This window comes from Dipodomys merriami, unplaced genomic scaffold, assembly GCF_024711535.1.
Source record: "Dipodomys merriami isolate MVZ:Mamm:240054 unplaced genomic scaffold, mDipMer1.0.p SCAF_1, whole genome shotgun sequence".
Classification (NCBI taxonomy): Eukaryota; Metazoa; Chordata; class Mammalia; order Rodentia; family Heteromyidae; genus Dipodomys; species Dipodomys merriami.
This window is the reverse complement of record NW_027202270.1, coordinates 38,318,140-38,340,325: the sequence shown is the minus strand read 5'-3', so window position 1 is coordinate 38,340,325 and position 22,186 is coordinate 38,318,140. Positions and strand designations below refer to the sequence as shown.

Sequence of the window (22,186 nt, the reverse complement as noted above, 5' to 3'; positions counted from 1 at the left end):
GGGATAGTAGGAGAAAAACAAAGGAGGGGTAACAATGCTTGACTAGAAATGTATTCATTACCTTACTCATGGAACTGTAACCCTTCTGTACAGCATCTTTACAATAAAATAAAATTTAAAAAAAATTTAAAAAAGAAATGATGCAAAACCAAACTAGGTTTATTTTTGTTTATTTCTGACAACAACTCAACAGTAAAGTATTTATTGAGGGTGATTCTGCTTTGGGTGCTGGGAATATAATAAAGAGGGCTGTCAGGGATCATGCTGGCAAGGAAGAACTGACAGTCTAGTGAGAAGAGGCAGATGCCAGGCCATGGGATTCTGACACTGTGCATTAAGGAATGTGGCATGGGCTAAGTGCTGACAGTGCACACAGCAGGAATTTTGCACTAGATTTGGTTGGGTCAGAAGGTTTCCTGGGATCCCAAATGGAATTTAGAGAGAAGTAGGAGGTAGGCCAGAGGAAGACAGGATGTAACATAGTAAGGAAAGCCCAGGAAGGAAGGGCTGCAGAGAAGAGCTTTACAGATTGCAAACCTGAAGTAAAATGTTGCTTTCATAAGGATGAGAGGAATCAAAGGAATAGAACAAAGGCTGGGAAGGGAAGGACAAATTCTAAAGGACCTTTGTACCATTTGAGGGAATTTATATCTATCTAATCTCGAAAGCATGATCTTCAAATGTTTTAGATAGTATGACACATTCATCAACTCCAACATAAAGATTCCTGCACAAATTTCTCTTGCATATGAATGTGAAAAAGTATCATCAAATATTTACACATCTTTTTATTAGAAAAGTCAGAACTAGAAACAAAGTTTTTGCCTTCTAGGAAGCTCAAAGTTTTTGCAATTTAAATATTCATTTGCATTTTAACTTTCCTGTTGGAAGTATTTTGATACTACTGTTCAGAAATTTCTCCAGAACTAGATGTGTATAAATCATGTATATATCTTAAAATAAAAACATTATTTGAATTTCTTGGACATATATAAATGCCTAAGAGTATATATATATGTATGTGTGTGTATACATACATATATATATATATATATATATATATATATATATATATATCCTAAGAATTTTACTTGCTACAGACTAGCACTCTACTACTTTGGACCACAGCTCCACTTTTGGTTTTCAGGTGGTTAGTTGGAGATAAGAGTCTTAGAGACTTTTCTGTTTGGGTTAGTTTTGAACCATGATCCTCATATCTCAGCATCCTGAGTAGCTAGGCTAATGGGCATGAGCCACCAGTGCCTGGCAAGCTATTACCTTTTTAACTAGTTTGTCTATAAGAATTCTTTGATCAAGATAGAATTCTTGCCAACAAGAGAAATCATGCATTTTCTATGAAATTAAAATATAATTAGAAGAATTTAACTTATCCTTCTTCACTATGGTGTGAATAACCAATGAATAGCCTAGGTATACTGTACATTTGAGTTTTATTTATATATACATTCATGTATGGGACATTTTACCAGTCTTACTTGGTCATAGGTCATGATGAACATCCCCAAAGTAGTGACATTAACTGAAACACAAAAGGTATAGAAAACCAGCAATTCACATGTTCTACCAATCCCAAACCATAAATACAACCAATCTCCTAAAATTGGAAGGAAAATCTCAACGAAGTAATAGGAGAGACAGTATGAATAGTATGGAAGGGGATTTGTTACCTTGTCCTGCTTACCTGTTTGGATATAAATAGCTTTCACTCTTTAATTTCTACCTGGGCTATAGCAGCTAAGCAAGATAAAAAAAATACTTGAAATTAGACCAAACTGATAGTAGTGTTAAACAGAATACGAGATCCATAATATACTGTGTATGTAAGTTTTTAATAGGCATGTGCCAAATTTGGAAAAAATAATGTTTTATTTTTTTAATTAAATTGAATATGCAGCACAAGAAAGAACATGCCAGAAATTTACTTGATTAGACATTTCACATACCCAGATAAACATTTAGTAATATTTTAATATCAACTAGAATATATCACATTTAAATATTTTGATTATTTGTAGACAGTCTTTCAGCAACATAATTAATTCCTTCCCTTCTTCGAAAATCTGTAATAAATTATTCTTTCAACTTAAGATTTTGCCCTAGTCTGACAGACTATGTTTAAAATTTAAAACAGCTGCTTCTTATCTTTAAAGTAACCAAAAAGATGATCTTCCTTTCTGAATAATGCATTTCAGAAAGGCATAGAACATTTGTCAACACTGCAGTGATAATTATTTTTAAAAGGCTAAAATTCATCTTATAATACATACTTTTGTTCTATAACTTGCTAAGTGTATCTTCCTGAGTTTAATATCGTCTTTAAAAAGGATGCACTTTTCAGAAGTTGGAATGAAATTTAAACTCCAATCCACAAAAATATTTCCTCCCAAGGGGATAAGTTGGAAACTTTATATCAGCAAGAAACAACATTTGAAAGAGAAATAATGATGGGAAGGGGAAACAAAGGAGGAGGCTACAATGCTTGATAAGAAATGTACTCATTATCTTGCCCATGTAATTGTAACCCCTCTGTACAGTATTTTCACAATAAAAAAAAGAGAAATAATGGACAGCAGTCCAATGGGATGATAAATTGTATGAAATAGTATCATTATCTTTAGTCTTTCATGAATGTTTTCCGTTTTTCGTATCATTGAAAGACTAAAAACTCTCAATTGCCCATGAGGTAGACAATGAACCCATTTTCTAGATGGGAAACTGAGGCAGAGAAATGCCTTACCATAGGCTATAAAAGTGATCAGCAGCAGAATCAAGATTAGAAGAAGGGGGACTTGATTGAAACTGTATACATGGATGACTTTCACAGATCAATGGAATGATAGGTATAACGTTGGTCTATTCCTGCACAGTGTGTTCCATCTTGCTATTTGACACACACAACTAAGAGAAGATTGCAACTCCATTTAAAGTTGACATCACATATATCTTCCAGTGTCAAACCCAGGAGATCAGCATGAGAAAGGATATTTATAGTGACATCCTCACACTCCACAATGTAGTTTATATAGAAACAACATAGGATGCATTGTAGTAAATAAGATCAGTACATTAAAAAAACAAAATTAAAGAATGGCTAATGGAATACTGAAAGTCACAACTTCAACATTTCTACTGATATGCCCTACAAAGCAATATATTTTAATAGCAATATTAAAGCAATATCTAAAGTGATATAATTTTAAAATTAGCTAATTTCTGTATGCTATGTGAATATATACATTATTTTTAAGAGAGAATAAACAGCATACAAATCTTTTGCATAGTATATTGAATGCATCTTTCTACAAAATGTATTTTTATTCACTGCACATAACTTATTCACATTCCTCAATACATTAAACACTAAGCAAAATATATTACTTCATCTAGCAGTAATATTAGCCAAACAAACAAAATGGCCAGGTAGTGAAGGTGTCATAAAATCATTCTAGTGTCCTTTAGGCTCATAAAAACAAAGTCCAGGATGTCAATCCCGCAGTTACTGGGTGAGTAACCAGTACATTAGGGTCACGCTAACATAGATGAAACACAGCATAATCCAGTTTATTCTTGTGATTGGTGGCCTGAGGTTACCTGTCACATGGAGGCTGATATTGGAGGACAGAGTCCCACTGGAGTTTTGTGCCTGAGCCACATAGAGGCCTTCGTCTGCCTTGCATACCTTTGGAATGAATACCGAGTGCTTTGCCTCCTTGTGTAAAACCTGCAAGTGCCCATCTGTAGACAATTTCTGGCCCTTCTTGTACCTAAAGCAGAGAGTCAGTTTTTAAAGTCAGATCATTATTTATCCACATCACTTCAAAGTTCATGACTATTGCTTATTAGACTCATTCATACTGTAATATTCTCTAACAGTAGCAAGAATTTTGTAGCAGCCACAGTTTCCAGTGAGGTGGTTTACCTTCCAAGCATAGGTTGGCAACTGGTAGCCAGAGAGTTACTTTGATTGGTTACTTCAATTGAGTTCCTTTGATTTTGAAAAGTTAAATATGTTAGCAACACTTAGCAATTGTAATATTACACATGAAAGTTCAGCTGTCAAGCTGTAATTTTAAAAGTTGGCCATCTGGTTATACTCAGTCGCCATTGGCTCATGATAATCATTACCTGGGCTAGAAAACAGTGCCATCATATCTGGCCTGCTTTCACCATCCTGTAGCCATGGGGCCATTGCTCTGATTCCATCCTGGAATCTGGACTGAAATGAGACTCATTTCCCCTTCTTACCCATAGCACCAGATCCATAAAGCATTACAATATGCTGTGCTAAAAGAACATACTTATACATTGTTTCTTGGTTAAATAAACTCATTTATGTAAGTCTTATGAATTGATTTCATCAGAAGATGATGACCACTTCTCATTACGAAAGGTATTTATATACAATTAGATCTGTAGCAATAATGACATATTTCTAAATGTTTTCTGTGAGCACGGATACTTACCTGGATCTTCTAACAAAGGAAATAATTGTTTTCTTTTGTGTAATCTAGATCCTTGATAGTGTATATACATGTTCCTACACATAAAGATGGATGGAAAACTGAATAATCTTTTCATACCATTGCCTAAATAAGTTTGCATTTTTTGCCCCACAAATACATGGCTCATTGATAGCCATTGTCAATTGTTAATTGACCAAATCTGTTAAAGATCTGTTGGCAACATATTTTTTACAGCTTTTAAATGTTCTCTAACATATATGTTTCAATGGTTCTTTAGTCATATATGCTATATTAGCACTGTATTTATGTGGACTAAGCCAAGAAATACTTCACACAACATTTTTCTTTGGGATAAACTAATATTTAATAATGAATTAGGTACTTCTTTGAATTCATGGATGCAAAATTCTTGATTTATAAAACCACCATGCACTTGGAAAAATAAAGCAAAACAAAGAACATAAATGAATGCAATATACACAAATATGGTTTCTATAACTAATTTGAGATACCAAACTTTTTCTAGTTCTTTTGGTGACTGGCTCACATTCACTACCAGCCATGAACCCACACAATGACTGACACAGTTGATTTAATGCCTGTTGAGATAGTTTGATAAGTAAAGGCTAGTTTACTTATCTTTATTTATAAATATAAATTATCTGTCATATAGCTGTTATTTTGTCCTCAAAAAATTTACTTAAATTAAGAAGTTCCAAAAGATTCAAAAGTAACCACATAGTGAGAAACTCATAGCTACTTTAGCTAATAACAACACCAGGTGTTTCAAAACCTGTAATCTACCATTTAGTATTACCAACAGGCTAACAATTATAATGATGGCTTCAGAGTAAAATGACATTATTCACAGCTCAGCTATTATGTCTTCTTAGAAAAATGGATTTATTACCTATAAATGTGAAAGAAATATTTCTATTTCACCTCTCACATTGAATAAATTTATTTTAAAAAACCTACAACAAAAAGCAAATATTACAAAGGTAGCATATGTGTTTCTGTTGGAAAGAGGACAAAGATAAAATGAGTACATAAAATAAAAAAATCTAAATTCTTAATTTTTAAAAATTCCAGAGTGTGTTAAACTAAGAACATTCCATGTTAATGTAGAAATAAACAATAAAATATTCCAGGCCCTAATCTTTAGAAACTGGGAATATTAAACCAAAAGAACAAAAGCAAGCAGAACCTAAGTTGGTTTATTATTTTAGATGGTTAGTTTTCTTTATGCAAGGTAAACAATACTACTATCAAAGAGAGTGCTGAGGTTTGATCTGAGATCGAATCATACAGAGTTGTGGTACCATAGAATGTTAGCCAGCCAGCCCTAAACTTTTAGGTTAGTATGCGCAGAATGATGTTCTCAGTCCTTACTTATGTTCCTGTTTATGGCTTATCATTATAAGCTACCCACCATGTCAGTGTAGGCTCTGGAAATCCTGTTACTTCAACTTCCAAAGTCACTGGAGCACCTTCCATGACAGTTACATTGGACAGGAGCCTGGAGAAATGAGGTGCCTGGCCAGCTAGGCTGATCACACTGTTCTTTGGAGATGTGCTTTTCATTTCTTCTTGGGGACTCGTTTGTCTGTTTTGGCCCTGGCTGGTGTCTGACTGAAAACCAAGGCCTTGGAACACGTCAGGGGAAGCATGCAGCCTATCTTGGGTTTTAGTAACATCATCAGCATGCATTTTCTCCTGGGTTTCTAGCAAGCGTCCCTGAGCCTGGGGGTGCCGTTGGAAAGCGCTGTCATGCACGTCACTCGGCATGCTCTCTGGATGTTTAGTACAGATGTTGTGTAACACAGTACTCTTTTTCTGAACTCTTCCAGAAGCTGATGGTGGCTCAGCTTTGGTTTGAGGGTAGGGCCTCTCAACATGACTGGAACATGTGTCTCTCTTATCATTGCACCCATCCGCAAAAGCAATAGGTGGTGGAAGAACCGGTTCCTGAGCCTCCTCTGCGGTTCCTATCTGCATCTTATAGCTGCTGATGTGAACGGCGAGAGCGGCGGAGCTGGGAGGGTCTTCTATCTCCATGTCGGGGGGTGTCAGGGGGGACTTTGGGCTTCCTGGGAGTGGAGGTAAGGAGATGTCGTCAGGTGAGACACACTCAGATTCTTCTGATGGCATGTCTTCTATCAGGAGCGTGCTGGGAACATCGCCCTCTTTGGCAGAAGATAGCTGCGCTGGGTCCTGTGGATCGTCATCTTCCCCTGTTCCATTGACAGCCAAGATAGCTGCCTCCTGAATTGGCACCTTCAAAGGAGGAAAGCCAGAGCTTCATTAATGAGACATATTTCTGTTCTGAGGTTCCGAGGATAATGAAATTCATCACAAGAGGGCAACTTGAGTAAACCTACAGGGAGTTTCCTCTTAACAGGGCTGGCATAAGCGCTTTTTTGTATAACCAGGGATCAATATTATTACAAAACTAAGAGTAATTAATGTGCCCTCCTGTTGCAAACCAAAACTGATAGGCCTTGTAAACTAAGAGGGAGAAATCCCAGTTTGCATCTTCACTGAAAGGGCTAGACTGGATCCAAGTCTTTCAACTTATAATTTTCTCACCTGAAAATTCCACTTTAGTCTTGTTTGTCCCCACTCTATGTGAATACATGGTTGCTAAATATTAGAAACTTCAGCTCCTTCCAGAATAACCCTTCTTCTCTCTCAAGAAAGCCACCCTTTGATTTTGAATTGTGGCAAAAAATGCATCACATAAAGCTTCACATTTTCCTCATTTCCAACTACATAGTTGAATGGCATTTAGAACATTCACTCGGTTGTATTACTATCACCACCATCCTTCTCTAGCTCCTTTCCTCTTCCAAAGGTGAAACTTAGCACACAGTGAACAATAATTCTCTATTCTCCCTCCCCTCCAGTCCCTGACAACCACCATCCTGTCTGCCTCTATGAGCTTGACTATTACAGGTAAAAACTCTTCCTGCTCCTCCTCCTCCTCCTCCTTCTCCTCCTCTTCTTCTTCTTGTTATTATTATTATTATTATTATTATTATTATTATTATTATCTTTAAGCAATCATACAAAGGGAGTAGAGAAAACCATTATTAATAACTAGTTTTATTTTCTTCAAGTCTTTAGATTTAGTCTTTCACTGGAAAACTTTTTATTGGGTACCTAGTAGATACTAGGTAGCATGCTAGGCAATGGAAGGATGATATAGAATACAAGTAGACACACTACATGCAGTTGTAGGTTTCATAGCCTGGTCAGAGAGAGTTTTTATTAATGGAGTGATCACATGCAATGCTGTTTTGACAAGAAAGCTCACTAAGACACAAGAAGGAACCCTTTCCTCTCACTTCTCTGCATGTCTTCTGTCTGAACTGCCCTGGTTTCTTTGCCTTCATCAATATCAATCTGTATCTTAAGAAGAGGCTCATATGTTACTCCTGACATAAACTCAAATGAATGTTTAAGCTGGAAGAATCTTATCTATCATAACCTGTTTCTCTTATATCTACAGATTGTGCCTTCTACTAGCATTCTGGGCACATTTTTACTTAGCTCCATCTCCTTAAGGCCCTCTGTTTTATATTTGTCTTCCACTAAATGGTTGTGCTCTGTTTAGCTCTGTGTCATAAAAGTCCCTACAGGGGAAATCTATGATTACCTGGCTGTGAACCAAAGTATCTGAGTAGGCCAGTCTATCTGCATCAGGCATGGAGTTTCAAGGACCCCACTAGGAAAGTCTAAACTCTGATCTCCAATCCAACATTTATTGGTTATTGATTCTTGCCTGTTTTATCTTTCAGTTAGTGTTAAATGCAAGAAGGAAATGTTATTTTTTGTACTTCTTGTAACTACTGAAATAAAAAGCTAACTTTCACAGAAGATAATGCTACCAGATAATTTCTATTAACAATTAGAGGAAAAAATGATTTCTCAAATATTTTTATGGAAGTATTTCAACTTCATCATAAGTATTTTATTCTACTAATTTAAGTCTAGAGTTGATTTGCTTTGTAGAGTCCCATTTCCTTGACATATGTGTGGGTATGTGTGTGTGTGTGTGTGTGTGTGTGTGTGTGTGTATATATATATATATATATATATATATATTTACTAAAGTGTAACAGTTCTTTCTTGTTTTAACTTTTTAAGAACCACATGGGATCATTGATTCATACTGAGCTACTAGTCAACTAAAATTTCCTATCTCCTCTATTAATGCATTGATAAAGGTGTTTTGTACTGCTGCCTTTAGAATAAAGACCTACTTGTCTCCTTAAGACACACTTATCTTCCAAGTTGACATTGATAAACTAAAGACTCATACATAGCAGGACTCATTTACTTCCTACTTCCCCACTTATCTCAAAAGAGATACCAGGGATGTGCTTATCATATAACAAGCAAAGTCAGATCAGTTTAATGTAGATTGTTTTTTCTAAGTAAATTAATTTGGCTTTTGGGATTTATACCTTTATTTTAAAGTGCAAATAAGGATACCATTTTTTATGTCATTTATGATTTTTTTTGTTGGTTGTGGGACTTGAACTCTGGGCTTGGGTGCTGTCCCTGTGCTCTTCAGCTCAGGGCGAGTGCTCTACTGCTTGAGCCACAGAGCCACTTGTGGTTTTCTAGTGGTTTATTGGAGATACTTTTCAGTACAGACGTGATATTTTTATATCTGTCTGATGAGTTCTGGTAAAATAGCTGGGACTCTGCTGTAATTTACCAAACATAACTCAGCTCTAAATGTGTTCTGTTACAGCCTTCATTGCTTTTTCCTGCTGGTTCCATTTACTTTTCCTACTTTCTAAACATGAATGGCCAAAAGTCATGTCTCTAAATTCTCTCATCTTCTCCACATACTTTTCTCCTGAAAGATCTCACCTACTTTCATATCTAGTGATGAACTGACTTTTAATTAACCTTAAATTGATAGGCTCAGGTTTTATCTCTATTGTAATATCTGAACTTTAATTTTCATTGATGGAAATAATCACTTGGATTTTCAACCCTTGCTGCCACCAGCAATGCATAATCATATTCATGTTGACCCACCTCAGTAGGCAGGATCAATCCCCAAAGTAGATTGAGTGGGGAAGCTCTCCTGTGGCAAACTTAATAGAATACCATAACACTTTATCTTGCAAAGTATCTTCACTACAGACAATCTTACTTTAGCAGGATCAGGATTTAATGAAAGTGAGATAAAAACAAAGAAAGATGGTGTTCATAGGGGTTCATTTATAAAAAGTGCTCCTGGACAAGACCATGGGCTTTGGCAGCTAAGAAAGGGCTTGAGCATTTGGAGGGTAGAAGGATGAAGAGAAGGGAATAGAAAGGTGGTAGAAGAATGTTGTGTTCCCTCCTAACTGTACCAAGGCAAATATCTCCATGTCACCTTCCCCATCTGCTGCAGGATCCAGATGCTGGAGGGCCTAGGGCTGTGCTCCTTGAAAGAACACTTTGCTAAATTGGTTGGTACAAAAGTATACCCATGAGTAATACATTAGTAATACTCATGTGATCAGATGAATAGACAGAGGAGAAAGGCTGGCATCGAAATCTATAATATCACTACCGAACAGTTCATTTATTGTACTAGTTTCTTGGAGACCCCCTTTGATTTGTGGAAAAGGTATCTGGCTAAAAATCAGAACTGCCTGCACAGTTATGATGTTACTTTCTGTAATTTTTTTTGGAAGGCAAGGTGATTACTCTCTTTTGCCTTCATTTTCCTCAACTGTAAAATGTTTATTGCAGCATTATTTACCATAGCTAAAAAATGAGATTTTTTTTAAAACCAGATGATTGTTAAATCCTGCCTAGTACTAAAATTCGGCATCCCTATGTGCTCCTATCAGAAGCTCTCATCTTCCTCCAAATAGTTCCAGGACTGTAGGTAAGTCTGTTAATACTCTGTGCTTTCATTTAACCTTTGGAATTTTCAGATATTACTGTGGATTTAGCTCTCGCACCACTTGGGAGATAAAACAGCAGCACTAATCTGTTAGCGGTACTGTGTTACATTGTCTGAATTTGTCTAATGTTGCATTGACTATATTTTGGGGTCAGAAAATGCAGTAATTGCATTTATCATCTCTGGGTGACAATTCCTGAGGTATCTTCTTATAATGGTTAGTATGTCTTCTTTTCAACTCAATTTTCTGAGAAAGAGTACACCTTCTAAGGTTATTAGAATTGAATGCAGTAATTCCGGGACAAGATTTTACTTGGCACTGCTTATCTGCTCACAGGGGGTTTTGAAGAACCATTACATCTAACCTGTTTGTAGGTGTGTGTGAGTATGTGCATGTGAGTGTGTATGTGTGTAGAGGATTAATGTGATTGAGCTGCCTAAGAGTGAAGATTACTACTACCCTTTCATTATGCTGTCTGTTCTACTTACACCAAGATGCGTATATGAAATGATGCTAGCCAGAGAAATGTTGACAGCTGTAGCTGATGACTTCCATTTTTATTTTAAATAACTGGTCATCTATTACACCTTTTAATTTACATGCAAATAAAAGTTATTTTTAGTGAAAGCAAATCTTGCTAGTTTACTTAAAGGAATCAGGTTTGCTTTGTCAAAAGCTAGGTACATATGACCAGATAAGATGAAGTTATGCGAAATGAACCACAAGGTAGGGACACAAGTGGTTTTTTCTTTCTTGCTATTGTTTCTAATGCATTTATAAGGTACCATGTGATTTTTTTTGTTGCTTTGTATGTTCCTCCCCCACAGTATAACTCCTATTTTCACTGTATTTGATGTCGGTATAATTTGGGGAGGGGAAGGGAAAAAACAAACGTTTAAATAGGGATACAGGTGGACCCATTGTAACAATGAGATGTACAAGACACTATGTTGAAAAACGAACTTTACAATTTAGGTGTGGTGGGGAGTGTAGTTGAGGAGGTGGGAGGGAAGAGATGGTAGGGGAAAAACAAAGGAGGAGGCAACAATGCTTGATAAGAAATGTACTCATTATCTTGCTCATATAACTGTAACCCCTCTGTATGGTATTTTCACAAGAAAAAACTTACTTAAAAAAAGAAAAAAAAAGAAATAATTAAAAACAAGAGAAAACAGTAAACATAAATAAGTGTATTTGCTTTGACAGAAGTATTTATTTCTGAATTTTTCTCACATGTGCCTATTTTATTTATTTAGTTAGTTGGTTGTGGGGCTTGAACACTGGGCCTGAGCGCTGTCCCTCAGCTCTCTAGCTCAAGACTAGCCCTGTACCACTTGAGCCACATTGCCACTTCTGTTTTCTGAGTGGTTTATTGGAGAAAAGGGTTTCACGGACTTTCCTGCCCAGGCAGGCTTTGAACTGTGATCCTCAGATCTCAGCCTATTGAATAGCTAGGATTACAGGCATGAGCCACTGGTGCCTGGCGTGCCTGTTTTATACTGTGTGAAAATGTGCAGATTTTTAGTTAATAGTATGACACTAGATTTTAAATGTTTAGAAATATTGTAAACTTGCTAGCATTTATTGTTTGTTCTCAGTTAAGGTGTGATCTGATGTAGATAACTGGGACTGTTGACTCTATGGATTTTTCTTGTCACTGCAGAAGGGGACAGTGGGGCTATTGTACCAGACACAGAACAGCAACTTCCCCACCCTCAGAAGAGAATTCTTTAAACAAAATGGGTGAGATTGAGCAACTCTGAGCAATTTCATTTACATCACTTGGTGCAAGATTTAAATCAAAGAAGACAATCAGGGCTGGACTGTTTTTCTTGTACTCAGAGAGAACCTAAGGTTTAAGTGGTTCAAGTAAAGGCAGTGTTCTTAATGGTATTTGTTATCTAAGTGGTGGCATAATTGTACTGGATTTTGATGTATATCTAGTCTATGCAAAAAGACCTATAAACAAGTTAAAAGAACAATATACTTCCTGCAAGCAAAAAGAAATCTTAGTCTACAAAATAATTGCAACATGGGAGGAGAGAATTTTTTCATTTGTTTTATATGTTTGTGTCCGTGTGTTTAACTCCTGTGTCACAGAGATGCATTTTACTAATGTTGGACTTTTAAGAATCATGTTGAGTTTCCTCTTCTTTAAGGAAAGAAATACTGGGAACAGGTAAATTGGCAAAGTGGAGGTAAGCACAAATGATTGGCAGCTATAAACAGAGAGTAAATAACTTATAATAAAAATCCCAAAGGATGTCATGATTTTAATAATACATTGAAAACATAGTAAATTTGCATTTTCAATGTTTGTAGGTTTTGCTGTTTTAATTTATATATAAATGCCTAGATTCTAAAGTAATTTGAAATTTTATCTAAATACTTCAGTATTTGTATTTAAATTGTGCCTATATTAAAGCACATGTATCTAGAAACATTATCTACAGCTCTATGGAAGAAAAAGACAATGTAGTTGTATACTAAGACTTTTTTGTTGGTAATGTAAAATGACAAAACAACTATCTTCCCCTTGAGCAGTATTGTAAGGGAGAAATAAAATATGAATTTGCATTGAGTTATAAATGTACAAAGAACAAGGTAACTAGAGATGGGAGAAATAGAAGTGATTAGGATAAAATATATATATATATATATATATATATATATATATATATATATATGTGGATACCCCCTTGCCATTGTGAAGTGCTGTAGTATTCAAGAAAAGAGACTCAAAGGGAAAGAGTAAAAACATAAGAAGTAGCAGTAGATAGATGTCAGGCATGAGGAAACACACATTAAATATATACTGGGAGATTGAATCTGAACAGATGAAAAAGCTTCAATTTACTGTTGTTAATACATAATGACTAATCACAGAATCAATGAGATGATCAGCTGAGATTATTTTTCTTTACCTTGTTCCTTTCTTCTTTAAATATTATCTGCTTATGTCTTGCTGGTTCCTTTAGTAGGTCAATGCAATTGTCATGGAAATTCTCCAAGTTTGGATTCATATTTAGAACGCTTCCCTGCTGACCAAACCAACAGTTAGTGAGATCTTGGGCCAGGAGAGTTGGAAGGAACAATGCCATATACCAAACACTTGGAAGAGAAACATAAGCCACTTGCAACATTTCAGCAAATGTATTCCACAAGAGACTGATGCACTCCCATTATGTGGCTTGCAAAATTATCCCTCCAAGCTTATAGTTCTCCTTCTGCCTCACCGCTTTGATACAGTCCATTGCCAATAAAAACCAATTGCTCAAAGGACCACCAGGGAAAGAAGTAAGGAGAAGGCAATAATGCTAATAGGAAATGTACTCATTACCTTGCTCATGTAACTGTAACCCCTTTGTACAGCATTTTTACAATAAAAAATGTACAAAAAAGAAGTGCATGCTTGGACATTCTCTAGAGGAAGAAAACACTGTACAGGGTACTTAAACCCATTAAAGGAGAGTCTGAGGAGTGACTATGAGGCTAGAAAGGATAAATCAAGAAAATCTACACACCCAAATTGTTTGGGAGACTCTTGAAGAAGGAAATATCATTGCGTATAGTAGAGAAGAATAACAGTTGAAAACACAGATAATTCATGGGGATGATATTATCTTGTTTTTGCATTTCAGTCATGTAAGTAGTGAAGATTTTGCAAGCTGTTCCAGAGCCAGCATGTAAAACAAGAAGATTTTGTGAAGGTAAACAGAGCCACTGGTGCCCTAAGTAGTGGAACACACCAGCTTAAGATGATGATTTCATCTACAACAGATTTCCTGTTCCATGTGGATCACAGCCATTCGGTGGGCTTAAGGGGACAAACCTAGGCACCAAAGTACACACATACTATGCTTTCTCATAGAATTCAAGCAGATCTTCCAGAGGAGATTTAGCTTTTCATATCAACTCAAAAACTAGGATGGTTTCTATTACAGGATGAGTCACTCTGTCCTAGTACACACTTGCTGTTTAATTCCACAATGGCAGCTGTTGTGGAAAGCAGGATAGGTTTTGAATTAGATCCTAGTTCAAATTCCAATCCAGCTATGCTGAATGTAGATCCCCAAGTAAAGCATGTTGGCCCTCTTTTGACCAGTCCCTTCACTCTTAAAACAAGGAAAACGACCTTTGTCTTATCTGAATCTGAAGGCTATTCAGAAATCACTGCAAGTTGTATATATGTGCATATATTTGTATGTGTGTTCTTTCAAAATATCAAATCTGTACAATCAGAAATGATTTTTATCACTATTTTAGTCTTGATGAATTCCTCAGTCCACTTATTACTATTATTATTATTATTGTTAGTAGTAGTAGCAGTAGTACTGGGGTTTGAACTCAGGGCCTCCAGCTTGCTAGGCGAACACTCTACTGCTGAGCCATATTTGCAAGCTTTTTAAAATTAGTTATTTTTCAGATAGCATCTCTCTCTGTGCCCATATGTGTGTACAGACCATAATTTGCCTATTTTGGTAGCTAGGATGAAAGGCTTGCAGCACCACACCCACTTTTCCTTAAGATAGAGTCTCACAGATTTTTCTGCCTAAACTGTCCTGGAACCATGAGTCTCCTGATCTCAGTCTCTTGTGTAGCTAGAATGAGAGGCAGACAACATTGTACTGAGCTATTGATTAAAGGGGTCTTGAAAAATTTTCTCCTTAGGCTGGCTTTGAATCATCATCTTCTAATCTCAGCCACCCAAGTATTCAGGATTATAGATGTGAGTCATTGACACTTGGCTAGGGTCTACTTTCTAAAAACCCCTGCAAAAGAGAGATATAATACTATCTGAAAAATAAGGGAACTGGACATTCATGGCTTTCCTACAGAGATATGTTAAGTGTTATCATGTTATTCATTGATGAGCTTTTGTTAAGGCTCTAACTCATAAGAACAATATTGATGTCCTCTTTTCTTGCCAGAGAGGTTCTTCTCATGTCTAGATCCATGTTCTCCAATCACACCTTTTCAAACTACTCAATGATTATTCTTTTTTCTAATTCTTTGGGTTTTTATTTCAGGTGACAAAATCCTTTCTGAAAAAAAAAAATCGTTAAGGCAAAATATAGTGTTATTGTCCTATGGGACACTAAATTGAGAAAAAGCCAGAGGATTTTCATGTGTATAATTAAGCAGGTGATTGGGATATAATAGTTGCTACAGGTGATAATTGTGATGATCTAAATATGTTAAAACCATCACCCCAAAGTGATTGTATTAAGGGGAGGGTTTTTGGAAGGTGATAGGAAGAGGTGGAGACTTCATGAATGGGATTAGTGCCCTTGTCAGCAAGATCTGAGAGACACTCTTTTCCTCCTTCCACAAGAAGATTCTAGTCCATGAAGAAGTGGGTGCTCACTGGACACCAAATATGCCCGTGTTTGTTCTTGAATTTCTCAGCCTCCCAGAACTATGAAAAAAATTCTGTGGCCTAGAAGCTATCTGCCCTATGGTACTTGTTATTGCAGCTAAGACAGCAGAAGACAGTTAGGAAAGAACACAAGTGATATGACAGATGAGCACAGAAGCAAGTAGGAAGATTGATAGAGAGAATGGTATTTTGATTTGGGTCTTAGAGATGCTATGATTTTTAAACTGGGCCATTGGTGGCTCATACCTATAGTACTAGCAACTCAGAAGGCTGAGATCTTGATTTGAGGTCTGTCTGGCAGACTAATCCGAGACTCTATCTCCAGTAAAAAACCAATTGGAGGCATGGCTCAAGTGGTAGAGTGCAGCCAAGCTATCAAGCCAGCTTAGCAATAGTGAGGCTCTAAATTCACACCCTGATACCACCAGAGGGAGGAAAAGAGAGAGAAGTCATATGGTTGAGGTAAAGGCTTAGAAGTAGGAGTCAGCAGTGAATGTGGAGCAGCCCAGGGAGCCGGAAACCTAAGATGAAAAGAGCAGCATGGCAGTTTCAGAACAGGGGAAGATGGGGAGAGTTTGAGCAGTTTCAGAACAGGGGAAGATGAGGAGAGTCTGAGCAGTTTCAGAACAGGGGAAGATGAGGAAAGTCTGAGCAGTTTCAGAACAGGGGAAGATGAGGAAAGTCTGAGCAGTTTCAGAACAGGGGAAGATGAGGAGAGTCTGAACTTTCCTAACCTAGCAATGCAGTTTATATTGAGGCGCTCTGAATGTGAAGTGATAAAAGCAGAACTTTGTATATGAAAGTAATCTATGTGAGTGTATAGAGGAATCCTGACATGTCCAAAGGAGATTATAAATGATAGTTGAGAGAGAGAGAGAGAGAGAGAGAGAGAGAGAGAGAGAGACAGAGACAGAGACAGAGACAGAGACAGAGAGAGAGAGAGAGACAGAGACAGAGACAGAGACAGAGACAGAGACAGAGACAGAGACAGAGACAGAGAGACAGAGACAGAGACAGACAGACAGATAGAGACAGAGACACAGAGAGACACAGAGAGAGAGCATGCATAATCCTGGATACAGAGAGAGGTAAAGGAATAGGAAATGAAAAAGAGTCTTGTGGAAATAGATTTTTTTTTCAGGAAGAATCACCATGAAGGTGAAAAGTTGGAAAGGAAAATACTTTATAAAGAGTTCATTAAGTTGATGGTGTGCAGCAGAAATGAAAAGAATGCTCAGACAATGGAGCACAAAAAGCCCTAGGAAGTAGAGATTTCAGCCCGTATATGGGAAAACAGGGGAAGAAGCAGGTTGAAGTGAGGAGGAAATGGTAAATATTGTGAAAAAATAAGATAGATAGTTCAATTATACATTACTGGTGGCATTATGACTAAAAATTAGGAAAAGCAATTTGATGTATCTATTAGAATTTTAATATCTCTGAATTAAAGTCTTACACATTTTTTGAATGGAAGAGCCATTCAAATTCATGACATGAAAATTTATACTAACCAACAATGGTTGGTTTACAAAATAAATATGGTTCTGCTCTGAACTGCCAGACCACTATTAGGCCTCAATAGCAACAATGATCATAGTAATTTTGGATAATTTCATGTTCAATCATTAGGGCCACATGGTGACCCACTTACTACATCAGAAAACTCAGCCCTGTGCTGACTGATATTCTAAAACAGTCTATGCTCCTAATCATATAGCTATTCCCCTTACACTAAATAGCCATTTCATCCAGCCAGTTGTAAAAAATAGTGCTCATCAAACAAAATGTTGACATGTCATAGACAAAACACATATGTTGTCTCTGTATTTTTACCTCAATACAGACATAAACATTTTCTCTATGTTTAAGCTATCTCTTTTATTGCATGGAAGGTGATAATAGTTTAATATTTCCATGACATTAAATGATCAATGAATATAATACTTGCATATCAGATTTATTTTCTCTGCAATTTGGAGGAAGAAAAAGCATCACATTTATTATTTATGAACACAAATATAAACCAACTTTAGATAGACTTTACTCTGGTTTTAATAGTGTACATTTATCCGTTAGGAGATGATCCATGAAAACGTAAATGACACACCTTAATTGTACTTAGCCCTCATACCCAGCAACATTTTTCTCAGCAGTGATGAGAAAGAAACAGAATTAATTATCACAAACACCCAGATAATTATGTTAGGATGCTGTGAAACAAATGTGCACATTATGTCTCTTGAGAATTTCTAGTAGAACATCTTTGCACCAGAAGACATTTGATCAACACATTTTTATTTATATCACTTGAAAATACATATTCTGGAAAGAAGAAATTACCTTCAGTTTTTCTTCAAGCTCTGTGAGAGACCCACATAATTCAGTAATAGATTCGAGAATCTCTTTGTGTCTTACCACTATCTTCTCAGCATATTTCTGCCCTTCTTCAAAACCTTGGAAGGAAAAAGGATAAGCCTATTTTTAAAGGCCAAATCAATATTACATACAACTCCTACTGAAGAGATGAAGATTCACACTGTTCTTGTATTTAAACATATTATTCATACAACAATTTCTTTTGTGTATGTGTGCCAATATTGGGGCTTGAACTCAGGGCTTCCTGCACTTGCTTAGCTTTTCTGCTCAAGGATGATGATCTGTCACCTGAGCCACACCTCTACTTATGGCTTTTTGATAGTTAATTGGATAAGTATCTCTTGGGTTTGTCTGTGTGGGCTGGCTTTGAAGCTCAATCCTCAGATCTCAGCCTCCTGACTAGCTATGATTTCAAGTGTGAGCCACCAGCACCCAGCTTTCATTCAATGACTTATTTATTAATCAAATATTTTTTGAGTATTTAGTATGTGCCATGCTGTGGTAATCTAATAGCAAGACTTCTTTTCTCACAGTTTACAATTTGGTGAGGTGAACCAGACCACAGATAAGTAACTGTGTATGTCAGCTGGTAGTAAGAGTCAGGAATAAGAATGAAGCAGGATACAAGTTGTTGTATGATTGAAAGGAGGTAAAGTGTTATGGGTGTTTGTGAATATTTATCACATTCTGAAACTGAATAGGCACTGAAATATGGTATAAAATAAAGAGTATAAAATATAGAGTAGACACTTGGTATCCACAGGTCTCCAAGGACACCTGTGTAGGAAATACCATGGTGCATAGACTGCATAGAGATTGTTTTATTCAGGTTTCCCATGATGCCACCAACTCCCACTATAAAAACATCTCCTTTCTAAGAAATTGAAATTACTTTTCCACCAAAACAAGACCTTGTTTTTTTAAATACTGTTTACTTTTTGGAAAGCGGAATTGTACAAAATTAAGAGCTGGGGCAGGTTTTGCAAATTACACAATGATTTAAACACAGTTGACAAAAACATGAGGCTCACTGAGAGCATCTTGCCTCAACTGGACAGTGTAATACACATTCAGGAATTAAAATACTTCGCTTTGTTATTTCTTTGATTTTGATTTTTTTTTATCGTGCTTGGTCAAAGCTGCATGTAATCAGTCAGTCAATAAGTCAATTTACTGTACTTCCCTAATCTTTAAGGAACTGATAGTTGGTAAAGAAAACAAATAAACAGATGGTTAGTGTGAAAAGCACAATAGGTGAATACCCACAATACTAAGGTACCTCCAAAAGGCTCAATATGCTTATATATATAAATGCAGCAAGATGGAGGCATCTTACTAGTTTCATTGACTTTTCCATTTGAATTGTTAGTATTTTTATATTTCTGTTCTTTTCTCTTGAAAAATCATAAATAGGTCATTGCCAATATTTTCATAATTAGGTATTACAGTACAGACTTATTTTTCCAGAACATTTTTATGACTATCCACAGGTAGTGCTTCATCATATAAGACAAAAATATACATTTGACCACAGCAGTGAGCCAAGTGAAACCACAAATTGCTGGTTCTAGGCTGCCTTTGCCTGACCACTGGGAATTATTTTTGGTCTCTTAAAATGACATCAGAGAATTCGTGGAATTTACTCATTAGAGCACTCCAGGCCAGGCCAGGCACTTCTTATCTGGAATTCCCTGTTAGGAGGAAGGACATTTAAGCTAACAATAATTATCTTTCCTAATCATGGAGTGGAGTACAGAAGCTGTACAATGATCATTAGAGCGCTCCTGTTTATTACATGAGTGAGAAGATGGAGGAGAATTAATTTCTCCATCAACTAAAATGTTATAGAAACGAGAGGGCTGTAGCCTCCAGTCAATTTAAACTATCATTGGACAATCAGTGTTTGCTTTTTAAGATGTCACTTTTGGAGAAATTATATTGATTTCCATCTATATAAACTGAGTATTGATCTGCATTTATAGCCCTGGAGAGGTACAAGAGGAACAAAGGAGAAAAGCAAATAGAGAAGGAGGGCTGATACAGGTAGTTGAAAATCAGGAGGCTACTCTTACTGCCTAAATTTCTTCCCTACTGTTCACTTTCCTGCTTTTATCTTGAGCCTGTGAGTACAGTGAGGACCATGGTATCTGTGCCATGGTATCTGTTAGATGAAGTTCAGTATAGATTTGTCTAATGGAGATATCTTAAGAAAAATCTTACCATACAACCGCTGAGCAAGATCTGCAACCTCCTGAATTTTTTCTTCTTGCTGAGGCACTGAGGGTGTTATAAACTTATTGAATTGTTGGTGGAGAATTTCCACAGCTTCCTTAGTTTTGCACTCCATAGAATATTTTCCTACTCTTACAATTGTGGCACTTGCATCTTCATACCAAAAATTACACTAAATTAAAATGGAATATAGCAGATTAAAGAAGTTAGCCTTCCAACGTTCTTTATGTTGACTAGATAAAAATCAGACTTGATAGTGGGACAACAACAAGGAAAGGAAGGGTAACAATGATTCACAAGTAATGTACTCATTGCCTTACTCATGTAACTGTAACCCTCTGTACGACATCTTAATAATAATTTAAAAAAAAATCAGACTTGAATTGCCTCAAGCTTTATATTCCTATGGTTCTGACCTTATAATCAAAACATGATCATAAGTCAGGTGCTGGTAGCTCACACCCAGCTACTCAGGAGACTGAGATCTGAGGATCATGGCTCTAAGCTAGCCCAAGCAGGAAAATTGTGAGACTCATATCTCCAGTTTACCACCAGAAAACTGGAAGTGATGCTGAGGTTCAAAGTGACAAAGCACTAGCCTTGAGTGAAAGAGCTCAGGGACAGCACCAGGCCCACAATTCAAGCCCCATGACCAACAAAAACAAAAACAAAGCCGGGCGCCAGTGGCTCACGTCTGTAATCCTAGCTACTCAGGAGGCTGAGATCTGAGGATCATGGTTCAAAGTCAGCCCGGGCAGGAAAGTCCGTGAGACTCTTATCTCCAATAAACCACTTGAAAACCAGAAGTGGCACTGTGGCTCAAGCAGTAGAGCGCTCGCCTTGAGCTGAAGAGCTGAGGCACAGCGCCCAAGCCCAGAGTTCAAGCCCCACGGCCGACCAACAAAACCAATAAACAAAAAATTATCGTATACTTTTTTTACCTAGATAACAAAGGCAACCCTCTATATATCATAGAAATATGTATAAACAGGAAGTACAAGTATGGATATGTCATTGGTCTTCTACCTTCTTAGGTTTGTCCAAAATATAATTCCTAAGAGAAAACTGAAGACTTTTAGGAAAAATCACCAATAAAAGTATTTGATGTTAAAAATAATGCAAATATCAACTAAATGGAAAGGAAAGAGCCCAAACACTCAAAACTTGGCATAATACACTGATATTAAAATTTTATACATAGAAACTTTCCAATAAATACTATAATAAATAATTTAAGGATGAAATTGAGATGATGAATGGAGGAATTAGCATCCAAAGAATAGCTTTTTACCTTTTAAAATAGAAGATAGTCATCTTTCAAAGCACAAAGTAGAACCGAAACAGTTCCTCACTAAAACATAAATGACTGTGATGGAAGGAGTGTCTGACACAGGCCAGGGGCATTTACGCGGGGTGAGCAATAGTGCCATATGACTCTGTTAGGAGCTAGGTTTAAATATGTGCTATGGAGCTTCAGCACGCCTATACATTAAATGTAGAAGAGTCATATTGATCCTCTTTAATGTGATATTAAATCTAATGCCTCAACTGTGTTAGCAGTAAAGATTGATTCTAACTCAGATGATTGGGTAATAAAAACACTCAAGACCTCAAGTGCAGAAACCTATTTGAAGATGAAATAAATCTATAATTTGTTAAATACTGTGTATTTTACCGAGACCACCATTTATCCTCCTGACAATAACAAAAACTACACCCACAGAAATTATTGTCTAACTATTTTCACATTCTGTGAAGTAAATATTTTAAATAGACAACCAACAGTGAACATAATT

The 22,186-nt window shown here is 36.5% G+C and overlaps 1 protein-coding gene across 4 annotated transcripts in view; it reads right to left on the bottom strand.

Annotated features, from left to right (window-relative positions):
* Nucleotides 1-1,444: 1,444 nt before the first annotated feature.
* Nucleotides 1,445-22,186, bottom strand: part of Ccdc141 (coiled-coil domain containing 141) — a 169,436-nt gene continuing 148,694 nt past the window's right edge. For 3 of the 4 annotated variants that reach the window (XM_070019988.1, XM_070020006.1, XM_070020016.1), the window contains 5 exons: nt 20,379-20,562; nt 18,123-18,235; nt 13,327-13,443; nt 5,917-6,761; nt 1,445-3,785 (listed from right to left, as the gene is read on the bottom strand). In XM_070019988.1, coding sequence (XP_069876089.1) covers nt 3,518-3,785; nt 5,917-6,761; nt 13,327-13,443; nt 18,123-18,235; nt 20,379-20,562 — 1,527 coding nt within the window. In that variant the 3' untranslated portion in view covers nt 1,445-3,517. The remainder of the gene's footprint in view (nt 3,786-5,916; nt 6,762-13,326; nt 13,444-18,122; nt 18,236-20,378; nt 20,563-22,186) is intronic. The other variant, XM_070019998.1, reaches the window with a different exon arrangement.